The sequence below is a fragment of the Juglans regia genome, chromosome 1 (genome assembly GCF_001411555.2).
Source record: "Juglans regia cultivar Chandler chromosome 1, Walnut 2.0, whole genome shotgun sequence".
Classification (NCBI taxonomy): Eukaryota; Viridiplantae; Streptophyta; class Magnoliopsida; order Fagales; family Juglandaceae; genus Juglans; species Juglans regia.
Genome location: NC_049901.1, coordinates 36,426,315 through 36,447,274, shown reverse-complemented (window position 1 = coordinate 36,447,274; position 20,960 = coordinate 36,426,315). Strand labels below are relative to the sequence as shown.

Here is a 20,960-nt window from a genome sequence, read left to right as displayed (position 1 = left end):
AAGAATGGTCGGCCTTTTTATTTTTGGAATTGGACATCTGCCCTAATCGGCAGATCTCAATTTCTCTCTTGCTCACTTTCCTGCACGTCTGCAGTGCCAGCGGCCATGGTGGGTCCGGTGGGTTTTAGTGCTATGATGAATGCTATTTTACATGATAGGTTAAGTGAAAAATAATGAATTATATGATATCAAAATAAAAATAATGGTTAGAAACGACACTTATAACATTTTTATTTTTTATTTTGTTTAAAATGTGTTTTATTTTCCTTTTAAGATTTACTATGCATTAGTTACTATTTACTCTCTCACTTCACATTTATAATTTTTTTGTATAGGATGTGTGGGTGCTTTTTATAGGGTATGATTATGTTTTTCATAGGATATGGAGTGTGGGGTGGTAGGAGCTGAATAGTGGCTGATGAGAAAATTTTTTCTAAATATTAAATCTTGGCAAATGGCAAGGCTTTTGATTTGGATATGTTTGGCAAGTTGGATGAGACATAAAATTTTCATTTTATTTTATTATTACAATTTTTTTAAATTTTTACATAAAATATAATAAATAATTCAACTTTTTTAAATTTAAATTTAATTTTTTCAAATTTTAAAATTATAATAATATTTAAAAAATAATATTTTAAACTTTTATCATAAACTAAAAATTTTATCTCTGTCCAAACATACCCAAATGTTAATCAGCTTAGTGAAAACAAGGGATTCAGTTATTTTGTGGATTGTGCAGATATTGCTTTAGATTTATAATCAATTGAAATAAATACTACAATACTTTTCCTCAAAACTCCTTTTCCTTTAACGGAGAATTAATTAAACTTTTGTAGATTTTTTTTTTTTTGAGGAAACTATTTTATATGTAGACGGTTAACTCTAAACACAAGCTCGGATTACATACAAAAGGTGAAAGAATTTTTAGGTTCCATGATTCACAGATTACTAACCTCCAAACGATATCGTTTTTAATCATTTGCTAACAAATATTAGCATCGAGAATTCTACTCATTATCACCTCCATGTGGCCAAAAGAAAAGAAAAAGGAAAACAAAAAAGAAAAGGAAACTTCATTCTGCATCCTTAAAGTCTCTATCGTCCTTTCCTTTTGTAAATGACCCGACCTCGTTTTGTGCATCTCCCTCACCAACACGCTCCAAAGGCTGCCTCCCATGGGCTTTGGAGATCGGACTACCGCATGCGTTGTTTCCATAAAGATGAATTCATGTCAATTTTTTTAGAAAGAAAATAAATATCATATACCATAATTGCACCAAAATTAATCAACAAAACAACGTATTACATATGATCAGAACATGTTATATAATATAATATAATATTTTCCCATTAAAATCATGATTTGTGCTAAAGTTATTGTAATTCCAACATTTACATACGTACCAGGTGGAAGATTCTCCAGGTCCTGATCTGAAACTTGCAGCAAAACTATCCTGCTGATAAGATTCCAACATTTGATCTAAATGGTGGATGTCAAAGGGTTTCACATCCACACCTTCTTCTAAGGTTGACTGATAATTATATTTATCATTGGATCGAGAGTTTTTCGTGCCTCCTAAATATTCGCCATGCTAGAATAATTGCATAAAACATATTAATCATCATAACTCGTGAATTGCATCATGCATAAATGTGAAAAAATCATAAATTGATCATCTGCCTAAGCTGCATGAAAACAACAGATTTTCTCAAATTCCAAAAGCTATAATATGAACTGTACGTATTTCCAAAAGCAAAGATCCGAGATCATATATAATCTTTTTCTTACTAATTCGGGCAGCAGAAGTGGTGTCAGATATTTAAACCCATGATCAAGTTGATCATCGTCGTCATCATCATCAAGCTGCGTTGCTAATGGAGAAGCTGAACTAGTACTACTTCTGCTTATATAAGCGTCCAAGTTCTGCTTTCGCTGATGCAGCTCAAGCTTCTCCCTCTCACGGAAAAGGGCAAGGCACTGAGTCACAAAATCAAGCTGCTTTCCATAAAACTCGATCTGGGCCTCAAGGCTGCGGACAATACCAAGACAACCATGCACAGGATCCTTTTTCCTTGCGTTTCCTTCCATGAGTATTGATTCAGCAGCAGCTTCTTTTTGGCTTGGCTCGACTGCACTTAAGATCTTTAGAATGTTGCTCACCCCAAAGAGCCTGTGCGCATTTTGAAACTCTCTATACCTGCTTGCCGGGAAGTATGGAGCTAGCTCACAGCTTTCGTCACATTTTCTCCTTTGATGCTTGCATGAAGCACAGGCCTGCATATTTCCTGTCTCCTTGTTCATTGTAATTTGTGTTCCCAAATTAAGCACTCATGCACGATCCGATGGCATTGGTACTTCAAGAGAAAATGCATGCAGTTCTTGGGAAAAATATATGTACATATATATATATATATATGTATGTATGTATAGGTAGCTGTATTGCCGATGTATATAGTAAGAGTATTGGGGATAATAAATGGAAAGGGAGACAGATTTAGAACAAAGTTTAAACTTTTGTTTTAAGTGAGTCAGATAGCGTCGGATTTTGTAGAAGATTTTAGTATCTTAGAATTAAATGGGGTCAGATATTGCATGCATTCTTACCTAAATCCTTTTTAGCAGTTAAGGTAATTAATGTCTGGTGTTGCATGCAGAATTTAATTAATTAAGAAGCCAATTGTCATGCATCTTAGACAAACATGGATGCATGCTGGCCTCGAGCTAATTATATATAGACCCATGCATGCATGCCCCTTGATGATGATTTGTGATTCAAAACCATGTAAATAAATTTCCTTGTGTGCATTCACGAACATATAAAATGGTTTATGCCATAATGGCAATTAGTTCTGGCTTTTGATAAGCAAGAAGTGGGGCAAACCATTTCAAGTGTTTCAACAAGTTTTTGGGACAAAATTTTTTCCCGCGACTTTAATTTAGTAGCAAATAATGACCTTTTGTGATAAATTTTTTTATCGCGATAGAAATTTCATCGCAAAAAGTCAATTTTTACAATCCCATCATTTTATTTCTGACTAGTCAGAAATTGCAACTAATTCTTACTTTTTACGGCGAAAATTACATCGTCGCAAATAATTTCAACTACATAGCATAGCTATCTCTCATGGTGAGATTAAGTTGTCGCTAAATGTACCACTAGAAGAAAAGTGAGTTTTTGCTCCGCAAAAAATTTGGCCTCAAAAAGTCATTTTTCTCATTTCCATCATTTTATTAGCAATGAGTAAAAATTCGTCACAAAATAGTTGTTGTGGCGACAATGAAATCGCCGCAATTGATTTCAATGGAAAAAATCAAATCCTACACCTTTTGTGTCTTTTAAGGTGGTATTAAATTGCAGCTAAATGTATCGGATGGTATTTGATTATTTGCAATGATTATTTAACTATTTCCAACAACACTAAATCGCGATAAAAAGAGCACAATTAAAAACAGTAAAAGGGGAAAGTCCTAATTGGGTTTTGAGGAGTTTGAGACTAGTAGAGTCCCTTTTGTGGCCATAAGGGCTGATATGGATGCTCTTGCTATGTAGGTCTGATTAGATTTTGATTATTCATTCAATATAAGTAGGATGTATGTGTAGATTGAGTGATTTGTTGATATTTGAATGTGTAGATTGAGAATTTGGCAAGTAGGGATTCTTCTATGATAATTGAAAGATTTTGTTTTTTCTATTTGTGTTGAAGTTCTTGAATTTATAAGAAATGGTGGAGTGGGAGCATAAGAGTAGAATTCCAGGGAAGATGCGTGCTTGTGGGCATGATGCCCATGTTGCAATGCTTCTTGGAGTTGCAAAGATCCTTCAAGAGCATCGTGAAGAGTTAAAGGTCTGTTGGTCCATCTTTGCTTCTTTATTTCATATCATAACCTGTCAGAAGAAAATCGGTTTGTTATATTGTTTTTCACTTGACTGATATAACTGCCCTCTTTACGGCCTAAGTAAATAGTATAACAATGATAGGTTATAACAATAAGGCTACTGATCTCCAATTTGCTCAAACGCTTCTTAATGGATTCATTTATGTGTCCATGCATTATTTTAGAGTATTAATTAAAAGAATCTCTTGCCCAACATGTATCTTGCCATAAGCGTTTTAAGATATGTAAATGGTCTAGCTTTGTTGAGTATGAAGTTTTTTTTTTTCTAATATGTATGGAGTTTATGACCAATTGCTAAGGGGAGCAGGATGCATTCGTTAAAAAGTCAGTTTGCTATAGTGAGTTCCCTATTGGAGAGGGACTCAAAAGTGTTGATAATAGTTGTTAGCCATTAGAAAATAATATCTAATTCTCCATTAAATAATAAAGTATAGATTGTTACTTTTGCATGGATACTATCTGCAAACTTTCTCTTTCTTCTTTTACTTTGGGGGAGTGGAGAGGTTCAATTCTTCTTGATGGAAGTTCTGCAACCTAATTAGAGATTGAAAGCACAACTAACCTAATTAGAAAATGTAAATACTATCTTTAGCTTGCATGTTGCACCTAATCTACCTGTTGGTGAAGCACACTCTAGAGCTGGTCCCATAGGGGTTAGAGCAGCTTCTTTTGAAGCTGTAATAAGTGGAAAAGGAGGCCATGCAGAGGTTTGTGCCTTATGTTGAAATGACTCGAGCACCTATCTAACATCATGGTTCGACTAGTAACAAGTGTGATTGTTGAGAAACCAACCATCAAATCACCATGTTTGCAATGTCTATAAGTTGCATGGGACATAATTATGATGGAGTAAAAGAATAGTAACTAAAAAAATCTACGTAGCTTGTATATGAGAGCCTCATTATTATGGATAACCCATGGCACTAGCTTCTTCTTTTACAATGTTTTCGTGCATGTCATGCATCAAATTTCCATGAGATATTGTTCTTATGATATTTTACAATTGTCCTGTGTCTTTGAAGGTAGTTACTATTGTAAGATTCCAGGGAGGTGGTGCATTCAATGTTATTCCAAAAAATGCACACTGATTTGAGGCTTGAATAAAGGCAAGTAATTTGAACATGCCTTGGAAGAGAGAGTGTGGAAGGTTCCAACTCCTTTAATTATTTTAGTCTGTGTTTCAGGGTTGTGCTAGGGGTGCTCTTTTACTCATTCAGTGCATTTTTCCATAGTTTAGTACTTGTGATTGTTTGTTTTTTTCCCTTTCTTTTCAAACTACCTAGAAATTGTTGTTTGTATTTCAATACTAGTACTTGTTTGTATTCTTTTTTAGTGTATTTGTAATATATAAGTTCAATCGAATTCTTCAAGAAAGAATTTGGAGAGAATGCCAAGATATTTGATAGTTTGTTGCATTCAAATATGACTTTTTGATTTATTTTTATTTTTTGCTTCAATAAGGTTTAAGGATTTCTGATTCTAAAACTAATATCTTAACTTTATTGGATGTGGTTTCGATATCTAGTGGCAGAAAACATTTAGATGAACTCTGTGTGTGTTAGGCTAACTTTTTAGGCTAACCCAAACTACTTAGTGTTATACTTACTGCTTCTTTGAGATTATTTTGCTTTAAGCTCTACTCAAGTGCATTTGGTTTTATACTTAGAAGTTTTTCCTTTTGCTCTTTTACTCATTCAGTGCATATTTCTAAGGTTTAGTACTTGTGCTTTTTTTTTTTTCCCCTCTCTTTTCAAACTACCTTGAAATTGTTGTTTGTATTATAATATTTTCTCAATTTGAATCTCCAGTTGCTTATTAAAAAGTATACCATTGAGAGGTTGGCTGAGATTTATCGGGTCTATTTCAGTTATTGTACTATTTTTTTTATTGTTTATTAATCTATGAATTTAGTGTATTTGTAATATATTGTTTACATTCTTGATATGTTTTAGGTAAGGGTATAACCTTATGATACTATTTTACTAGTATTTTATTTTTAATCTATGACCTTAGTGTATTGGTAATATATTGTTCACATTGTTTGTGTTTTAGGTATAAGGCTCTGATACTATTTTACTAGTATTTTTTTTAATTTCATAAAAGATTATTTCTGGCGATCATAAATCGTCGAAAATATTTTCTTGATCGCAAATGTCTATTTATGGTGGTCTTCATCACGGTGGATAATTATTTGCGACCATAATTAATTTTTTGATGGCAAATGCGTACTTGCGGCGATAAAATCGTTGCAAATAGGCATCTTCGAACAAAACTCTCAACATTATGGTTTACTTTTTCCAGCGACAAAACACTCGCCTGGGAAAAAAATTTACGTTTTCCAACCCTAGTTAACCATGATTGGCACACTTTTTGTGATGAAATTTTACACATTTTGTGATGATAAAAATCGCCAGAAATAAGAGTATTTCCGACATACATTTCGCTCACAAGTTTAAGTACTATATGTTGCCACAGATTTTCAGGAAGTCAGCTACGACTTGAATTAGTGAAAAGCCATTTCTGCAAAAATATGGACTAATTGTGGAAAAATCACTCATGAAAAAAAGACTAATTTGTTGTAGTGACATGTATGTTGATCCAATGATTAATTAAGGTATAGGGATCAAATTATACTTATTCAAGATTTATTTGTCGATCTTAATGCTTATTAAATGTTGTAGTGTGCCTCACATACTATGTCTAGATTTATCTCTAAAATTCATGTATAGAATTATTCAAGAAAAAACTAATCTACGACATCTTAATTTTTTTTCTTTAAAAAAACATACGCTTTAATTTTCGCTATATATTATATATGCAAAATCGCAAATGAGTAATTGATTCTTTATGTTATGAGGTTGCAATAAGTAGGTTTGTAAATTAGTCGTTTGAATGTAATTTATTATTTAAACGATAATTTTTGTTGTTCCAATGGAACTATCCATTTGATCGTTCATGTAAGGCTACAACATAAACGATCTATTGTTTATGGTTAAATTGTTTAGTGCCTACTTAATGACTGTTAGAAAAACTGGATCAGAATACACAACGGAAGTGATATTATCTCATTGACAAATCGTAAATCTAGTGTGTGGTAAAACCAGGGCAATACTCACATATTCCATATCATAAATGCTGGACTAAAGAGATACACATATTTGAGAGAGAGAGTCTATTTGTACCAATCATCCATACTTTTCACTAAAGGGGAGCTAGGTAGTCCCTCCATTTTGTAACCCTCGACTGGGCTTAAATGTACAAATTTGGAGATGTTTGGAAATAATTTCTATCTCATTTAATCTTATCTAATTTTCTTCCCAAACATCATTTAATATATAAAACTTTCAAACTAAAAATTATAACTTTTTCAAATTAATCATTACAATTTTTTTAATTTTTTAAATAAAAAAAAATTCAACTTTTTTAAATCTTAAAACAAAAATAATATTAAAAAATTATAATATAATAATTTTATAACATTTTTTATTTAAAGTTTTCTCTCTCCTTTCCTAAAACCCAATAAATACTTAACTCAAACTATCTTACTACTATTCACAAAATTATCATTTCATCTCATTTATCAAGCATCCCCTAAAGTGGCTTAAACTTTATATGCCAAGCATAACTGCTAGACATCACCTCAGGTTTGCATCTTTCAATATGTTCTTAATCTTGTTCATATTGATAGATAGACTGTGCAACCATTGAGAGCACTTGTAAAAGAAAAAATGAGTGCATTGTACCAAATCTCTCTTAGAGAAGGCCAGCATAACAACATCCCTAAAAATGTCTCGTTATGCTCCAACTCATTTAGTCGCATCAAATTAAGCATTCATAATCCCTATCAAGTCCAAATGACTCAGATCAATGCTGAATCTCCATAAAATTTGATGTACTCACAACTATGTCGCAACTCCCAAGAAGCAACACAACTTGCCAACAATGTGTACACACACAATATCGATGTGCTACCAAATAATCTTCCATTCGCACTCATGTCATTTAGTTTCAGTCCATTCGCTTTTCTAGTAATACATTTTTAGACTACGTCGTTCAAGGTCATAGATAATATGCAAAAATAGTAGATACTAAAATATCAACCTCGTGACATTATCAAAAATCTCATTAGGACATAAATAAATTAAGGTCATCAATTATGGCCTACATAACTTACAGGTTGATGAAGTATGGACCCATTTACTCACATCTACTGTTGGTTGTAAAAGTACATGTAATATGAAATACATGCTACAGTGTAGTTCTCTTTTCAAAAAGAGTATATGTCTAATCTCAATACACTGTATAAATCGTAATCTAATCGCTATCTCAACGTCTAACCTGAGTTCCCTCAATTTGCTTGCTATCGAAAGCGCCAAAGAAGATCTTACATTTGGTTAAACCACAGGCTATATGGACTGTGGGCTATCCATGCATGGTCTTAACAAATAAAAAATACCTCATCTTAGCCTAGCTAAGGTGACATATATTTGCGTCAACCATCTTTGTATGCTATATAAGCATCAAGGGACACAATGTTTTATATCCGCACGCTACCTAATCGTTGGAGGTTGTCGCTCGTGTAAGTGGGTCGATTTAAGCCTGTCGACATATTTCTTTCACCATAACTTCCATGGTGAATGTGTGTGCTTACTAAAATGTTTCCAACTACGCCACATGATTATAAAACACATAATCAGTATCATGTGCATGATAAGCAATACCATGAGAGAGAGAAATCAGATGGTCAACTACAAATAAACCACAACTCTCAAGTGGTGCTTTAGGATCATTTCTCTCAATGCGCATTCTTATGTACAATAACTTTTGAAAACATGCGCTTAGCAAGAGACTTTGCTTTTATATATAAAAGACCATTGCGCAACCATGAAGTCAGTGATTCATCGAGAATCTCACTTAGGATCAAACTCACAATATAAACCTTATATTCTAGTCTACAAGTCCAACTACGACTTCTAAAAGAATCTACAAGGTGACCACAAATGTCATTAAGCAAACTTAATTTGCGACTTCAAGGTTTCATATGAGTGTCTTGTATTGGAAAACATGTGAGATAACCAACCTCTATTTTCATTTAGAGTAAAGCAATTTGGGCCTTTGCCCCAAGGACAATCACAACAGTCTAGTCATTACTCTTAATGATTTGTCCAAATTGCATCACAAGCTCACTTAAATAAATAAACCATATTGACTCCTAACAAAACTTCAACCTCTAACTCTCATGAGCTAATGGAAACACTAAATAGTATAAGTAGAACTAAATTATTTTTCTTATACACAGTCTCACAAGACATGAAGTTTGAGTTACTTTTCACAAATTCATATGGCGGACGAGGGAACCACCCTGCCAAGACAAGGGCAGAGAGTGGTATGCAGGGCCCCACTGCCCTCCTCTAGGCTGGGCTTAAATGCGCAACCATAATATACAAATAAAGTGGCTTTTATATGCCAAGCATAACTACTAGGCATATGAAGATAATGGGCGCCCCTTTATTATAACGACACAAAGATTATGCACTTTGTCCACTAAACTCTCATAAATGTTGTGATGTAGTATACAAACTATGACTCTTGAGAAATTACAACCTTAAACTACCATTTTTTGTGGAACAACACCCTTGCATGATTTCAAATGTTTAAAATTAACAAAATAAAATAGATCCTATGATAGATGGAGAATTTTTTGTTACATACTTTAATGTGCTAGTTTTCTGCAATTGTATTGTATGGGGACAATGTTCATGATTTTTTGTCTTTAATTTATCACTCTTAGAATGTATTTAAGTGTTCTTCTGTATACTCCATGTGTACATAGGTTATGCCTCTTTCATTTAGATATATATATATATATATATATATATATATATATATATACTAGCAGTGGGTAACGTCCAAGGGACATTTGCCCAATTTTTTTATTTTTTATTTTTTATTTATTTTTTTTTTTTTTACCTAGTGATTAAAGAAGTATTTTTTAATGATGTTGTAAATTTTTTATTTTTTGAAAAAATGTTTATGATGATTAAAAATATACATGAAAAAAAAAGAAAAATAAAAAAAGTGAAATATACATTCAGGACATTTTCGAATTATAAACTAAATTTGATAGTTTATATATCATATGCTATTTATTTAGTTAATTTTTAAAATCATATAAATAATTTCTATTAAAATTTAGAGATATAATTATAAAACTGTAATATTTATTACTATAATAAATAATTTCTCTTGTTAAAATTTATATATAAATAATTTCTCTTATTAAAACACTGATTTAAACTAATTTAAAATTAAAATAATTAAAATATAAATAACAAATCATATATAAACTATCAAATTTAATTTATAAAATACTAATATTTCATCATTAAATAAATAATCAAATTTTATTAAATATTTTTAAGAAATTAATCTCAACCCTTCCTTTTAAGTCCTTAGATAAATATTTTAAGTCATTATTTCAGTTATTAATTTACAGTATGAAATTAAAAAGTTAAAGAATCCATATTTTTTATACTTTTATAAGTAGCTAGTTGTTGGGATATTTTGTTTCCACTTTCAACTTCACGGAGTTCAACCTATGTAAAAAATTCAACAATGTAATATTATTATTTAATGTAAAGTTGTAAGAACAAAAAATATTATTTAATGTAAGAATAAAAGTAAAGTTGTAAAGAAAAGAAAAAAAAATTATTATTTAACATTTTCAGATGGGAAATTATAGAATAATAGGAGATATAAATAGTTATTTAACAGAGTTTGTAGGCAAAATATTTTTTCCTAAACTGTCTCTCTCTCCTAGGCGATTCGGGGCACGGCTGGTTCTCCTCCAGCGCTGCCCGGCGCCGCCGAGCCCCGGCCATGGTCACCGCCAACACCGGCGTGTTCCCCTCACGCCGACGAGCATCCCTGGCACTACCACTCTTCCCCACGCGCAGCCATCGATGTCCTCCGTGGAAGGAGAACCGAAATGGGTTTCTCCCATTTTTGTGAGATTCCGCCGCCGTACGCGGCCGCCGAAGGTCACGACCACGACCGAGGAGTCCTCCTCAAGGCGGCGACCATCCCAGCCACCTTCGAAGTCGGCCACGCGCAGATCTCCGTCTCCCCCACGGAAACCGAACGGAAATGGGTGAAACCCATTTGTTTCATGTTACGCCGCCGTACGTGGCCACCGAAGCTCACGACCACCACCGACGAGTCCCCTTCAAGGCGGCGACCATCGCACCCACCTTCGGACTCCCCCACGCGCAGCCCTCCGTTTCCCCCACGGAAACATACACGGAGAAACAAGAAAAAAATATGCGAGAAACAGAAAAAAAAAAAAAACAAAATGGAGAAGTTAGAGGTGAGATTAGAAGAGAAATGCATACCAATGGTGGGAAGAAATCTGAAGAGTACGGCAATTTTTTTTCTTCCTTGAGTTGAGTTTGAGAATTGGTCTATAAATTTGAATTGTTCTGTATGTAAATTTGAGTTTGAGAGTTATATGTAAAGATCAGTTTGAGAGTTATATGTAAAGATCAGATATTTTAGAAGGATCTATATGTAAGCATTAGATATTTTAACTGTGTAAATCATGCTAACTGAACGAAGAAGGAGATTAAAATCAGAACTGAATTGCAGAATGCAATGAGAAAAAGCAACGAAATGCAATGAGAAAAAGCAAAGGCTGCTATGGTCACTATTCACTACTGTTCATCTTATACACGATTTTAAATATTAGGAAGAGAAGATATATAATTTTGATCTCTTACTTATCAAAATAATATTGATGGTCGAATCTTGACGGGCTGGGCTGGTAAAGTAGGATCCAGATGATTTGCAAGATCCTTGAACATTTCCACGGGCCGACGAGTTGTTTAGGCTTAAAGCCTTCTTTCTTGACGCAAAACGACGTCGAATCGTTTCGAAAGACGCTTCATCACCAAAACGCGATCATCTTTTTAAGCGTTAACGCGTCGGCGAGTTCTAGAGCAAGAAGAGCAAACGGCACCGCCACCCGAACAAACAACTGCGTTGCCTTAACGCACCGTTTTTGTTCCTTAACGGTATCTTCTCAAAGAGCGAGCAGCGAGACCGAGAGCTTGAGCACGAGCTCGAGCAATAATGGCAGAGAAGCCCCAACCGGTTCGCGTATTGTACTGTGCGGTCTGCAGTTTGCCGGCGGAGTACTGCGAATTTGGACCCGATTTCGAAAAATGCAAGCCCTGGTTAATCCAAAACGCCCCGGAAATCTACCCTGATCTCATAAAAGGTCTCGCACAAATCCGATTGACGCTGTTATAATCAATCCCTAATACTTCGCGTTCTATTTTTGTATTTATACTTTATCGAGTAATTATTTATGCATTTTTGTGAGCAGAGGCCAATGCAAAGGAAGCTGATAAAGTTTCCCAGCAGTTCCAATCCACTGGTATTTCTTCAGATGGAGCTACTCCTTCAGGTATGCCTTTGTTACTGTTTTGTTATGTTTTATTTTTTTTTTTAATTTCTTCTTTTATTTGAAGAAAATTTTTCGTTCTTTATTTCATTTCTTTAGTGCATTTCGTAAGAATTAATTACTTTATGATACAAAAATAAGCTATTTGATTTGATATTCGAAGCACACTCTCTGTGCGAGAAAGAGTTGAAAGGAAGAAGCCGGGCTTTAGGGATCCTTTGCCCTCTTACCGTACATTCCCTCCCACCTCCATGTCACAACTATTACCTCCTTCCTCCCTCCGTAGTGCTGCCACCATCATTTCCGTCTTCCCTACTCACTGCCACTGCCGCCGCCACCAACACCACCTCTCTCGCCCCTACTCCTCCCCCTTTCTGTGCTGTCGCTATCACCTCCCTCCCCAACCCTAGCCCTTCTCACCACTAACACCACCGCATCAAGTTTCCTTGTCTCATTCCTCCCATCACCACTGCCATCATGACTGACACTGCCTACATACTTTAATGGCTCTTATTGCTTCTAACTTTGAGATTTTCATTGCAATCAATATTAAAAATTTATATTCAGATTCTAAATCAAATTAGAGAAAACATCTCATTTTCTTTGAAAATATGCTTTTATGGCGAACAATCAGAGCCTTACACTGTCATGCCTAGCGTATTGCCCATAAATTCTGTGGATTTGGCATGCTGAGAAGATTTTAGTTTTTTTAATTTGTATAGACTGCCTCATATTATAAATGAATCGCATGGCACTGCCAATATGGGTTTTATTACAATGTAACGCCCCAAGGGAGGCCCAAGCCACATTTGGGCCCATACTCCAAAAGGACTAGTCAATGGGGTCCCATACACCATCTACACTCAACAGTCAGAATTCTTGGTATCCAAATCTCCCCCCTTAAATCCTAACGACCTCTTCTGGCCATTCCATCATAGGTGGCACGACTCAAGTCCCACACTTTTAGTTGGGATAGACTCTGATAACATTTGTAATGTCCAGAGGGAGGCCCAAGCCACATTTGGGCCTATATTCTAAAAAGAATAGTCAATAGTACAATTGGAGTTCCATTGTAATCATTATAAAGAGTAAGAACTTCTCCCTCCCAAGCAATGCCGGATCCTATACACCACCTTCACTCATAAGCTAGAATGGGGTATCACATTTTCTGATGCTTAGTATTGCACTTTTGTACTTGTAGCATCACTCAATTTGTGATGTGCTATGCAACATGCAGACTTCTCTTTGTGGTTTGCAACTCATGGTTGAAAACCGAGGGAAGATTGATCTGCAAAAGAATCAGGACACAAGAATCTCCATAATCCTTCCTTATAATGATGCCTCCTGATTTCTTATTGTTGAAGACTCATCTGTGCTAACTGGACAGAGCCCCTGTAGGAGGAGCAACCTATTTGCAAATAAAAATAATGAACTTAATAGCTTTGCTGGCTTAACTTTAGAACTTATTTAGTTTACTGGGTTATAAAATAGTGAAAAATAATATCATAGCATTCACATGTGGCATCTTGCAAGTGATTCTGAGCATGGATATGTTTTGTTGGATGGGTACCCTGCCACTAGGATGAATGTCATCTATTCTGAAAATCCACAGGATCAAAATTAATGTAAATTGATATAATCAGTTTAACTGGAAGCACTGTGTGCTACTAATATGTCAAAATCTGTCTTCCTTGTCTCAAAAAGAAGATCACAGTGCTTCGTTAAGTTCGATATCAAATTTCTCGTGTTTTTTTTTTTAATGTTTGCACTGCAGGGCATTTCTTTATATGTGAGGTCTATACTTCTCTTCTCATTAGATGTGACATTACTTGGGTCATTACGTAATTGTGATGTCATCTGGCTGTTGTTGGGTTAATTTTGGAGAATCTATATGTTTCATGGTGTTTTTCAGTTCTATTTTTATCATAAAGTTTGGCATCAACTTGCAAGTTCGAACTATGCTGACATTCTTTACTCCCTCTCCCTTATGTCTCTCTTTCTCTGTGGGTTGGGGTTACTTCAGCACCAAAGCAAGAAGAAGTAAAACGTCTTCCTGGTGGGAAGATAAAGAAAAAAGTAAGCTCTGAAATTGTTTCTTCCATTCACTTCTGATTGATCTCTTTGCAAGAGACTAATAATGTAATATTTGTTATTGGCAAACATTGAGCTCAATATAATTGAAATTGCCATTTAATTTTTCTGTAGGATAAGCAAGAAGTAGTTATTGAAAAGGTTGTACGTAACAAGCGAAAGTGCATTACCACTGTAAAAGGGTTGGAACTTTTTGGTGAGCGCTATGCTTCTTTAAAGTTTTAGATTGTTACCTTATTGCCATCATTAACTCAGTTCCTGTGATCACATTCAGGTGTTAAACTTAGTGATGCTTCGAAGAAGCTTGGGAAAAAGTTTGCCACGGGAGCTTCTGTTGTTAAGGTATAATAAGTTTTGGCTGTAACTATGAATCTTTGTTCTGGGGAAAATGGTTCTGACATCATTAACATTTTTCAGGGGCCTACTGAGAAGGAGCAGATTGATGTTCAAGGGGACATATCCTATGACATTGTGGAGTTCATTACAGAGAGCTGGCCTGATGTAAGATGCTATCTCTTTCTTTGAATGTTATGTGGAGGTTAATTGCTTGTTTATTTGTTATCTCGAGTCATCTGAATTTGAATGGCAAAAGATTTCTAGAGACTCTGTTTATTCTAATAAATGCTGAAATAATACTCCTAAGATTCTTTTATTATTATTTGCCCTTTGCCATACTGAAGACCCAAAAAGCTAAGCAGATTGGGTGCCAATATTGACTAAAGTGTTCTCATCCTATCATGGCTTATCAACATAAGAGTATTAATAATGTGTTTCCTCTAAACCTAAACTAACTGAACTTTTGCTGATGTTTTGATTTGAATAAACTATTTTGTTGGTGTTGTAGACATGTATATTTGAGGAAGTTTTTTGTTTTTTTGGGAGGTGGGGGCATGGAAATCAGGTTCAAAACCTCGATTAGTTTTTTTTTTTTAAATTTATTTATCACATTGGCTAATCATGATTTGTGTTTCTTAAAAGCAGATCATCATTCATACATGTACCTTAAAGCCGATAGAAAGGCGGAAACCCTGTTTTACTTGTTCAAAATGGGACGGTTACTCTAGTGTACTTGGTTACTCCTATTCATATATGATATATATAATACTTTTACCTATAAAAAAAAAAGGGAAGGTTGAAACCCTTTTTTCCACTAATGCTGTTCAATTCTACTTCTCTAGAGACCTATTTGCCTAAATTGAAAATTTTTCAACTTTGGTCACTCTGAAATTTGTAATGATGGTGGAATACTAGGAATGAAACATTCAATTTGTAGCTCCTAGTATATAGAAGACATTATAAAATCTTGAGTTGATATGATAGCGGCTGTAGATATATATTTTATTTATTTGGGTGCAATAAGTTGGACTTGCAACGGTAAAGGAACAGGTCAGATGATTTTGATGTTACTTTGTCTAGTTAATTACCATTTCGGTTTCATCAAAAAATTTTTCTTGATCAAAGAATGAAACTTGTATTCAGGGCGTGTTTAATTACAGCACTTTCTCACTTTCTCAGGTTCCAGAAACAGCAATTTTCTTTATTGAAGATGGAAGGAAGGTCCCAGCTGCTTGACTGAAACTATGGTATAGAAATAAAATGGACTGCAGTAACTTCCATCCTGCCTGTGTAACTCCTAACCGGATCTATGGTATCTCGGTGAAAAGGGTTGCCAGACTTGCTAGTTAATGTTATATGAATCTATGGCAAGTGAGTTTTTTTCCCCGGTCAACAATCTATTCTTATCTTTGTTGCAAAGAGTAGTAAATTATTTTGAAGTTTGAACTGTGTTCTATATTGGTGGATATACTTCGCATGGGGGAAAATCTGAGTGCCCTTTGTTTTTGTTTTGTTTTGTTTTTGTTTTTGTTTTTTGTGTGTATTAATTTTAATACCTCACGGACAAGCAATAGGGAAGCTGCCAATTTAAATTGGGGTAAATTGATATTAGCATTTCCTTTCCCGGTTTGAACCTCTCTTTCTTATCAAGTGCCTGGATTTTTATCACAACGCAGGGAGCTAAAATCGGTGTGCCTATGCAACTTTAAAGAATTAGGAGTGAATGAAGGGTAATTGGTTCCAAGGTAAGGAATTGACTGAAAGATAGCTTGAAGGAAACCTTTATTGATAGAAGACTTCTCTTCTCCTCTCTTGCAAAATAGTTAGAATTAGGAAAGTCCTCTTTTTATGAGAAGTTTAGACTCACTCTTGAATCATGTAGAATAAAACGTTCTCAATTTCATCGGAAAAGAACAAAAAGGAGGGCATTCATTCCTATCACTGACACGTGGATGTCCCTAGCTTTATTTTGTCACTTCTGTTGGTAACATTCATGAAAAGCTCTCTAAAAGATAATTCATAGAGATGATTTTATTAGCGTCTTATGATGCAAGTAACCCGTGATGGACTTCTCAGGTTGCTCCTACATTCCTAGGTGACAAATTATAACAATCCTTGCATAAACCCCATGCCATATTGCTCCAAACTTGTGACTCTGAATTTACCTGAAAAGTTTTATGGATCCGATAAGATTATATAAATTCCTAATATCCATACAGGTAATGTTTAAAATTACATGCTTGAAGTTGAAGTTGAAGGCCGGATCCCAATTATACTTAGATTTTGAAAGATCTAACTAGTCGGAAAGAATCGACATGCATGCCCACCACGGCTCGTGGGGCTTACACACCTGAGGCGTGCATGGGTTGGTTGTAAAGTGGGTCGACTGACGGAGGAGCTAGCAAGGGGAGGACGACGATACCTGAAAGAAGAAAGATAAAAGCGAAAAACCAAACACAAAATAAATCATGACTCCAACAATTGATAGACACCATGAGAAGGTGGCAGAGGGTTTTGCTCTTCCTCTCCAAGGTGCCGACATGAAAAAACCCTTGTAACGGGTGGGTGATCATGAACAGAAGAAATCAGATGGGGAGATTAAAAAAAAAAAAAAAACACGAGAGAGTAATTATTAGCCAAGAAAAAAGAGAACTAATTAATAACAAAAAGAGGCACTAGGGAAGAAGTAGTACTAGTACTGCTCCCCCCTCCTCAAACCAGCTGAACCTGGAAGAGGGAATTAAGGAGATAATTACTATATATGAGGCGAGAGTGAGTGTTGAGCTAGAGATCAAGAGATACAAGAGGGAGAGTCTGCATGCACTGAGGATCAGTATTCTATCAATGTGGCGCCAAATTGATGAAAAATGTCACAATGCTTCTATCCTTAATTTGTTCCTTCGGAAATATATAAATGATTGCATGCCCACCAGTTTCCCACGTCATTTTCATCTTCAAAAGAGCACTTGCAAATTTACTCAAGGTTTGTAAGAAAATATAATTCTCAGTAATGGCCGGCCGGGAATAGCTCATCATGATTCTATTGGAGGTCTCTACAAATATCACTCCGCCGGAACATTCAGATTGGAGTGTTATGAAACATCCATGCTCCATTAAGAATATCGATGTGCCTTTCACGCTGAGGGTTAAGATGTAAACAATATTGGTGGGGCTGATGATTTCGGCTAGTATAAATTGCGGGGGGGGGTGATTTTTGGGGCAGCAATACGTAAGATTTTCAACTCATCTCCACAGATAGACTAGGAGTATTTCGATTCTGAACTTTAGGACAGACAGTAAGATCATAGAGTACAAGTGCATGAAGGAGATTGGAATGATCATAGTTCTAGTGATCTTGGAGAAGCATGAGAAGCTATATCGATGTGTGGTACTCATGCGCCGATCGTAAAGGAAAGTGCGTGGGTAGTCAGATCTTGAAGTCTAATGATGAACTTAATTACCTAAGGTGTGGGGAATTAGACTTCTCAAATCTAAAATGTTTTCAAGAATAATAGCAATAGGTGCAGTTAGATGAAATGAGTTAGGATGGAAGTTGAAAGTTAAATAAAATATTATTTTTTAATATTATTATTATTTTGAGATTTAAAAAAATTAAATTATTTATTAATTAAATTTTATGTAAAAATTTAAAAAAATTATAATGGTGAGATAAAATAAAATCCAAACCTAACCTAGTCTTAGAAGTCAATTCACTAGCTAGCTAGGGTCGACTTATCAAAAGCTAAGTTCCTAAAGCCATTTCGCAACCCTAGCTTTTAATAATACACTCAATAGGTTGCATGATAATAGTCTTCAAATCTTGCAGCAATATTGCGTATAAGCCACACTACGCCCAATGATCAGAGCTTACAAAGAAAGTCCACCACAACATATATAATTCTGTCTTTCAAAGTACAACTCGAAACAAGATGAGATCAACATCAATCCAAAGTTACTGAAATATCATGTAAACAAACCGCCAACTGGCTTAATAAAACGACTTCAAAAGAAACCTTTATTGACATAAGATCATTTGTCTTTACTTCTTACAAACTCTTAACTTTTTCCGTACATATATTTTGAGTAATGCTAGATATATTTTTAGATTATGCAAGTTTAGTACATTTATTTTAAAAAAATAGAGTCTATTATTAAAAAATTAATTTATTCATGTGAGTTCCATATTTATCTACTTTTTTTAAAGGAAGTGCATATATATAATTTGCATACCTTAAGACTGCAAATATTATTTTTCTAATTTTTAAAAATTAAATTACTTTTTTTCCAACAAAAATTAAAACCTGTGACCATGCTCATTAATAATTAGTGATGATGTTTAGTGAGTAAGGGAGGTTTTATCATGTTATAACGGGGCGGGGGCGATGAGGGGGCTACCCCACACCATATGGTGCGGGAAGCACCCCTAAATAGCGCCACTCTCCAGACTTTATGGCGCATTAATAGCACCACATTAAAGGATTATAACTAAGTGAATAATTGAAGTGACATGAACTATCTGTGGTAAGGTATGAGTTGTCACCACCTAGAAACTTAGTATAAAAGTCGACCTCCGAGTACGAAGAACTCTTTTTTATTCCTCTAAACACTCACACAAACTATTAAGGATTTATACTGACTGAGGCATCGGAGACTCCCCGGCCTCCACCAAAGCCTCGACTCTTTGTGTTTTCTTAAGTGTGCAGCTGCGAGGACCAAGACCCAAGTTGCTGGAACTCAGCCCAAAAGTGTACAAAACACAACGTTAACAGTGGCGCCGTCTGTGGAATCTCTATAGACTTTACGTGTCCTTCATGTGCCTGCGACAACCCGTTCTCAGACAACTCAGGGATAAGAAGAAGTAACGTCAACGAATATGGAAGCAAGGCTCACAACGATGGAGCAAATGGTAGGAAAGCTAACTACTGAAGTGGAGACCCTCCGAAAAGAGAATGAGACATTCAGAGTAGCCACCAACAGATCAAAGAACGATGTAGGACCAAGCAACAGTGTGCACGTAGAATCCAAAAACGCTGGAGGGGGAGGTGATGCGGAGTAAGAAAAAAAAACATGCAGAACGAGATACGTAACCTCAAAGGAAAATACGAAGAGATGGCAAAAAAGAAGAGCACATCTTCATTAGTAAACCAACTGCTCACCAACATGGGCCTACCCTACAGTGAGGAGGTGATGGTTGTGCCCCTACCACCAAAGTTTCGAGTTCCCCTCATGGACATGTACGATGGGGCCAGAGACCCTCTTGAATACCTGAAAACCTTCAGAGCCCGCATGACCCTGCATGGTTTCTCAGGAGAAGTGGCTTGTAGAGCTTTCCTGCTGACCTTAAAGGGACTGGCGAGAGTATAGTTTGGGTCCTTGGTACCCGGGCCCGCAGACAGCTTTGGAGAGTTGGCTCGCCTATTCCTCACATAGTTTATGGTGAGCAGGAGAAAAAGACGCCCCGCAGCGTAGCTTTTTACCATTAAGCAGGGGGAAGATGAAGGTTTGAAAGCATACCTATCCAGGTTCAACAAAGAGCGCATAATACGAGAAGATAACTTTGGTAGCACTTTTAGGAAGGGTATGACCCCGATCTCAGTTGATGGCAGAATTGGCAAGGAGAACTGTCGCCACGTTGCGGGAGTTCATGTATCAAGCGACAACCTCATCAACACCGAAGATACACTCTGAGCCCTGACCTAACCAAGGAAAAAAGAATTGGAACAGACATATAGAAAATGGAAGGCACCAACCAAGAGCAAGACTCGCGAGAAGCCGAAGAAAGGACCAAGCGACAACAGAAGTGAGGAAGCCCTTACGAGAGGCCTGGGGTTTCAATTTGACTGAACGACGCTTACCATTTAAAAAGACGACTGACCAGTCATCCAAGAAGAAGGCTACAGGAGCACTAGTCGCTGCTATTGCACCTACCATCAGTCCATTCATAACACATAAGATTGCATTTCCTTAAAAGAGGAAAGAGAATAGGTTGGGTGACCAAGGTCGCGGTATCCTCCCACCAAGAGACCAGAGTGGAAGTGGAGGAGGAGATCACATGAAAGAAATGCAGAAAAGGGCTAACAGGTCAAGGAAGGAAGGGAACCCAAGGCAAAAGGTAGCTGAGTAGGGACCCTCGCATGATCGCCCCCGTGCACCACATCAGGTAGGACCGCC

The 20,960-nt window shown here is 35.8% G+C and overlaps 2 protein-coding genes across 2 annotated transcripts; one reads left to right on the top strand and one right to left on the bottom strand.

The window, feature by feature from the left end:
- Nucleotides 1-957: 957 nt before the first annotated feature.
- On the bottom strand, nucleotides 958-2,305 carry LOC109009155 (LOB domain-containing protein 7-like). The gene is made up of 3 exons (XM_018989543.2): nucleotides 1,793-2,305; nucleotides 1,408-1,595; nucleotides 958-1,197 (listed from the first exon to the last, which is right to left on the bottom strand). Exons 1-3 carry the CDS (start codon nucleotides 2,303-2,305, stop codon nucleotides 1,077-1,079), a joined length of 822 nt encoding a protein of 273 aa, XP_018845088.1. The 3' UTR covers nucleotides 958-1,076.
- A 9,544-nt stretch (nucleotides 2,306-11,849) lies between these two features.
- On the top strand, nucleotides 11,850-16,381 carry LOC109009536 (translation machinery-associated protein 22). Its single transcript, XM_018990051.2, has 7 exons — nucleotides 11,850-12,176; nucleotides 12,285-12,365; nucleotides 14,386-14,438; nucleotides 14,568-14,649; nucleotides 14,728-14,795; nucleotides 14,871-14,954; nucleotides 15,969-16,381. The coding sequence occupies exons 1-7, from the start codon at nucleotides 12,029-12,031 to the stop codon at nucleotides 16,023-16,025; spliced, it is 573 nt and encodes a 190-aa protein (XP_018845596.1). The 5' UTR covers nucleotides 11,850-12,028; the 3' UTR covers nucleotides 16,026-16,381.
- Nucleotides 16,382-20,960: the final 4,579 nt, after the last annotated feature.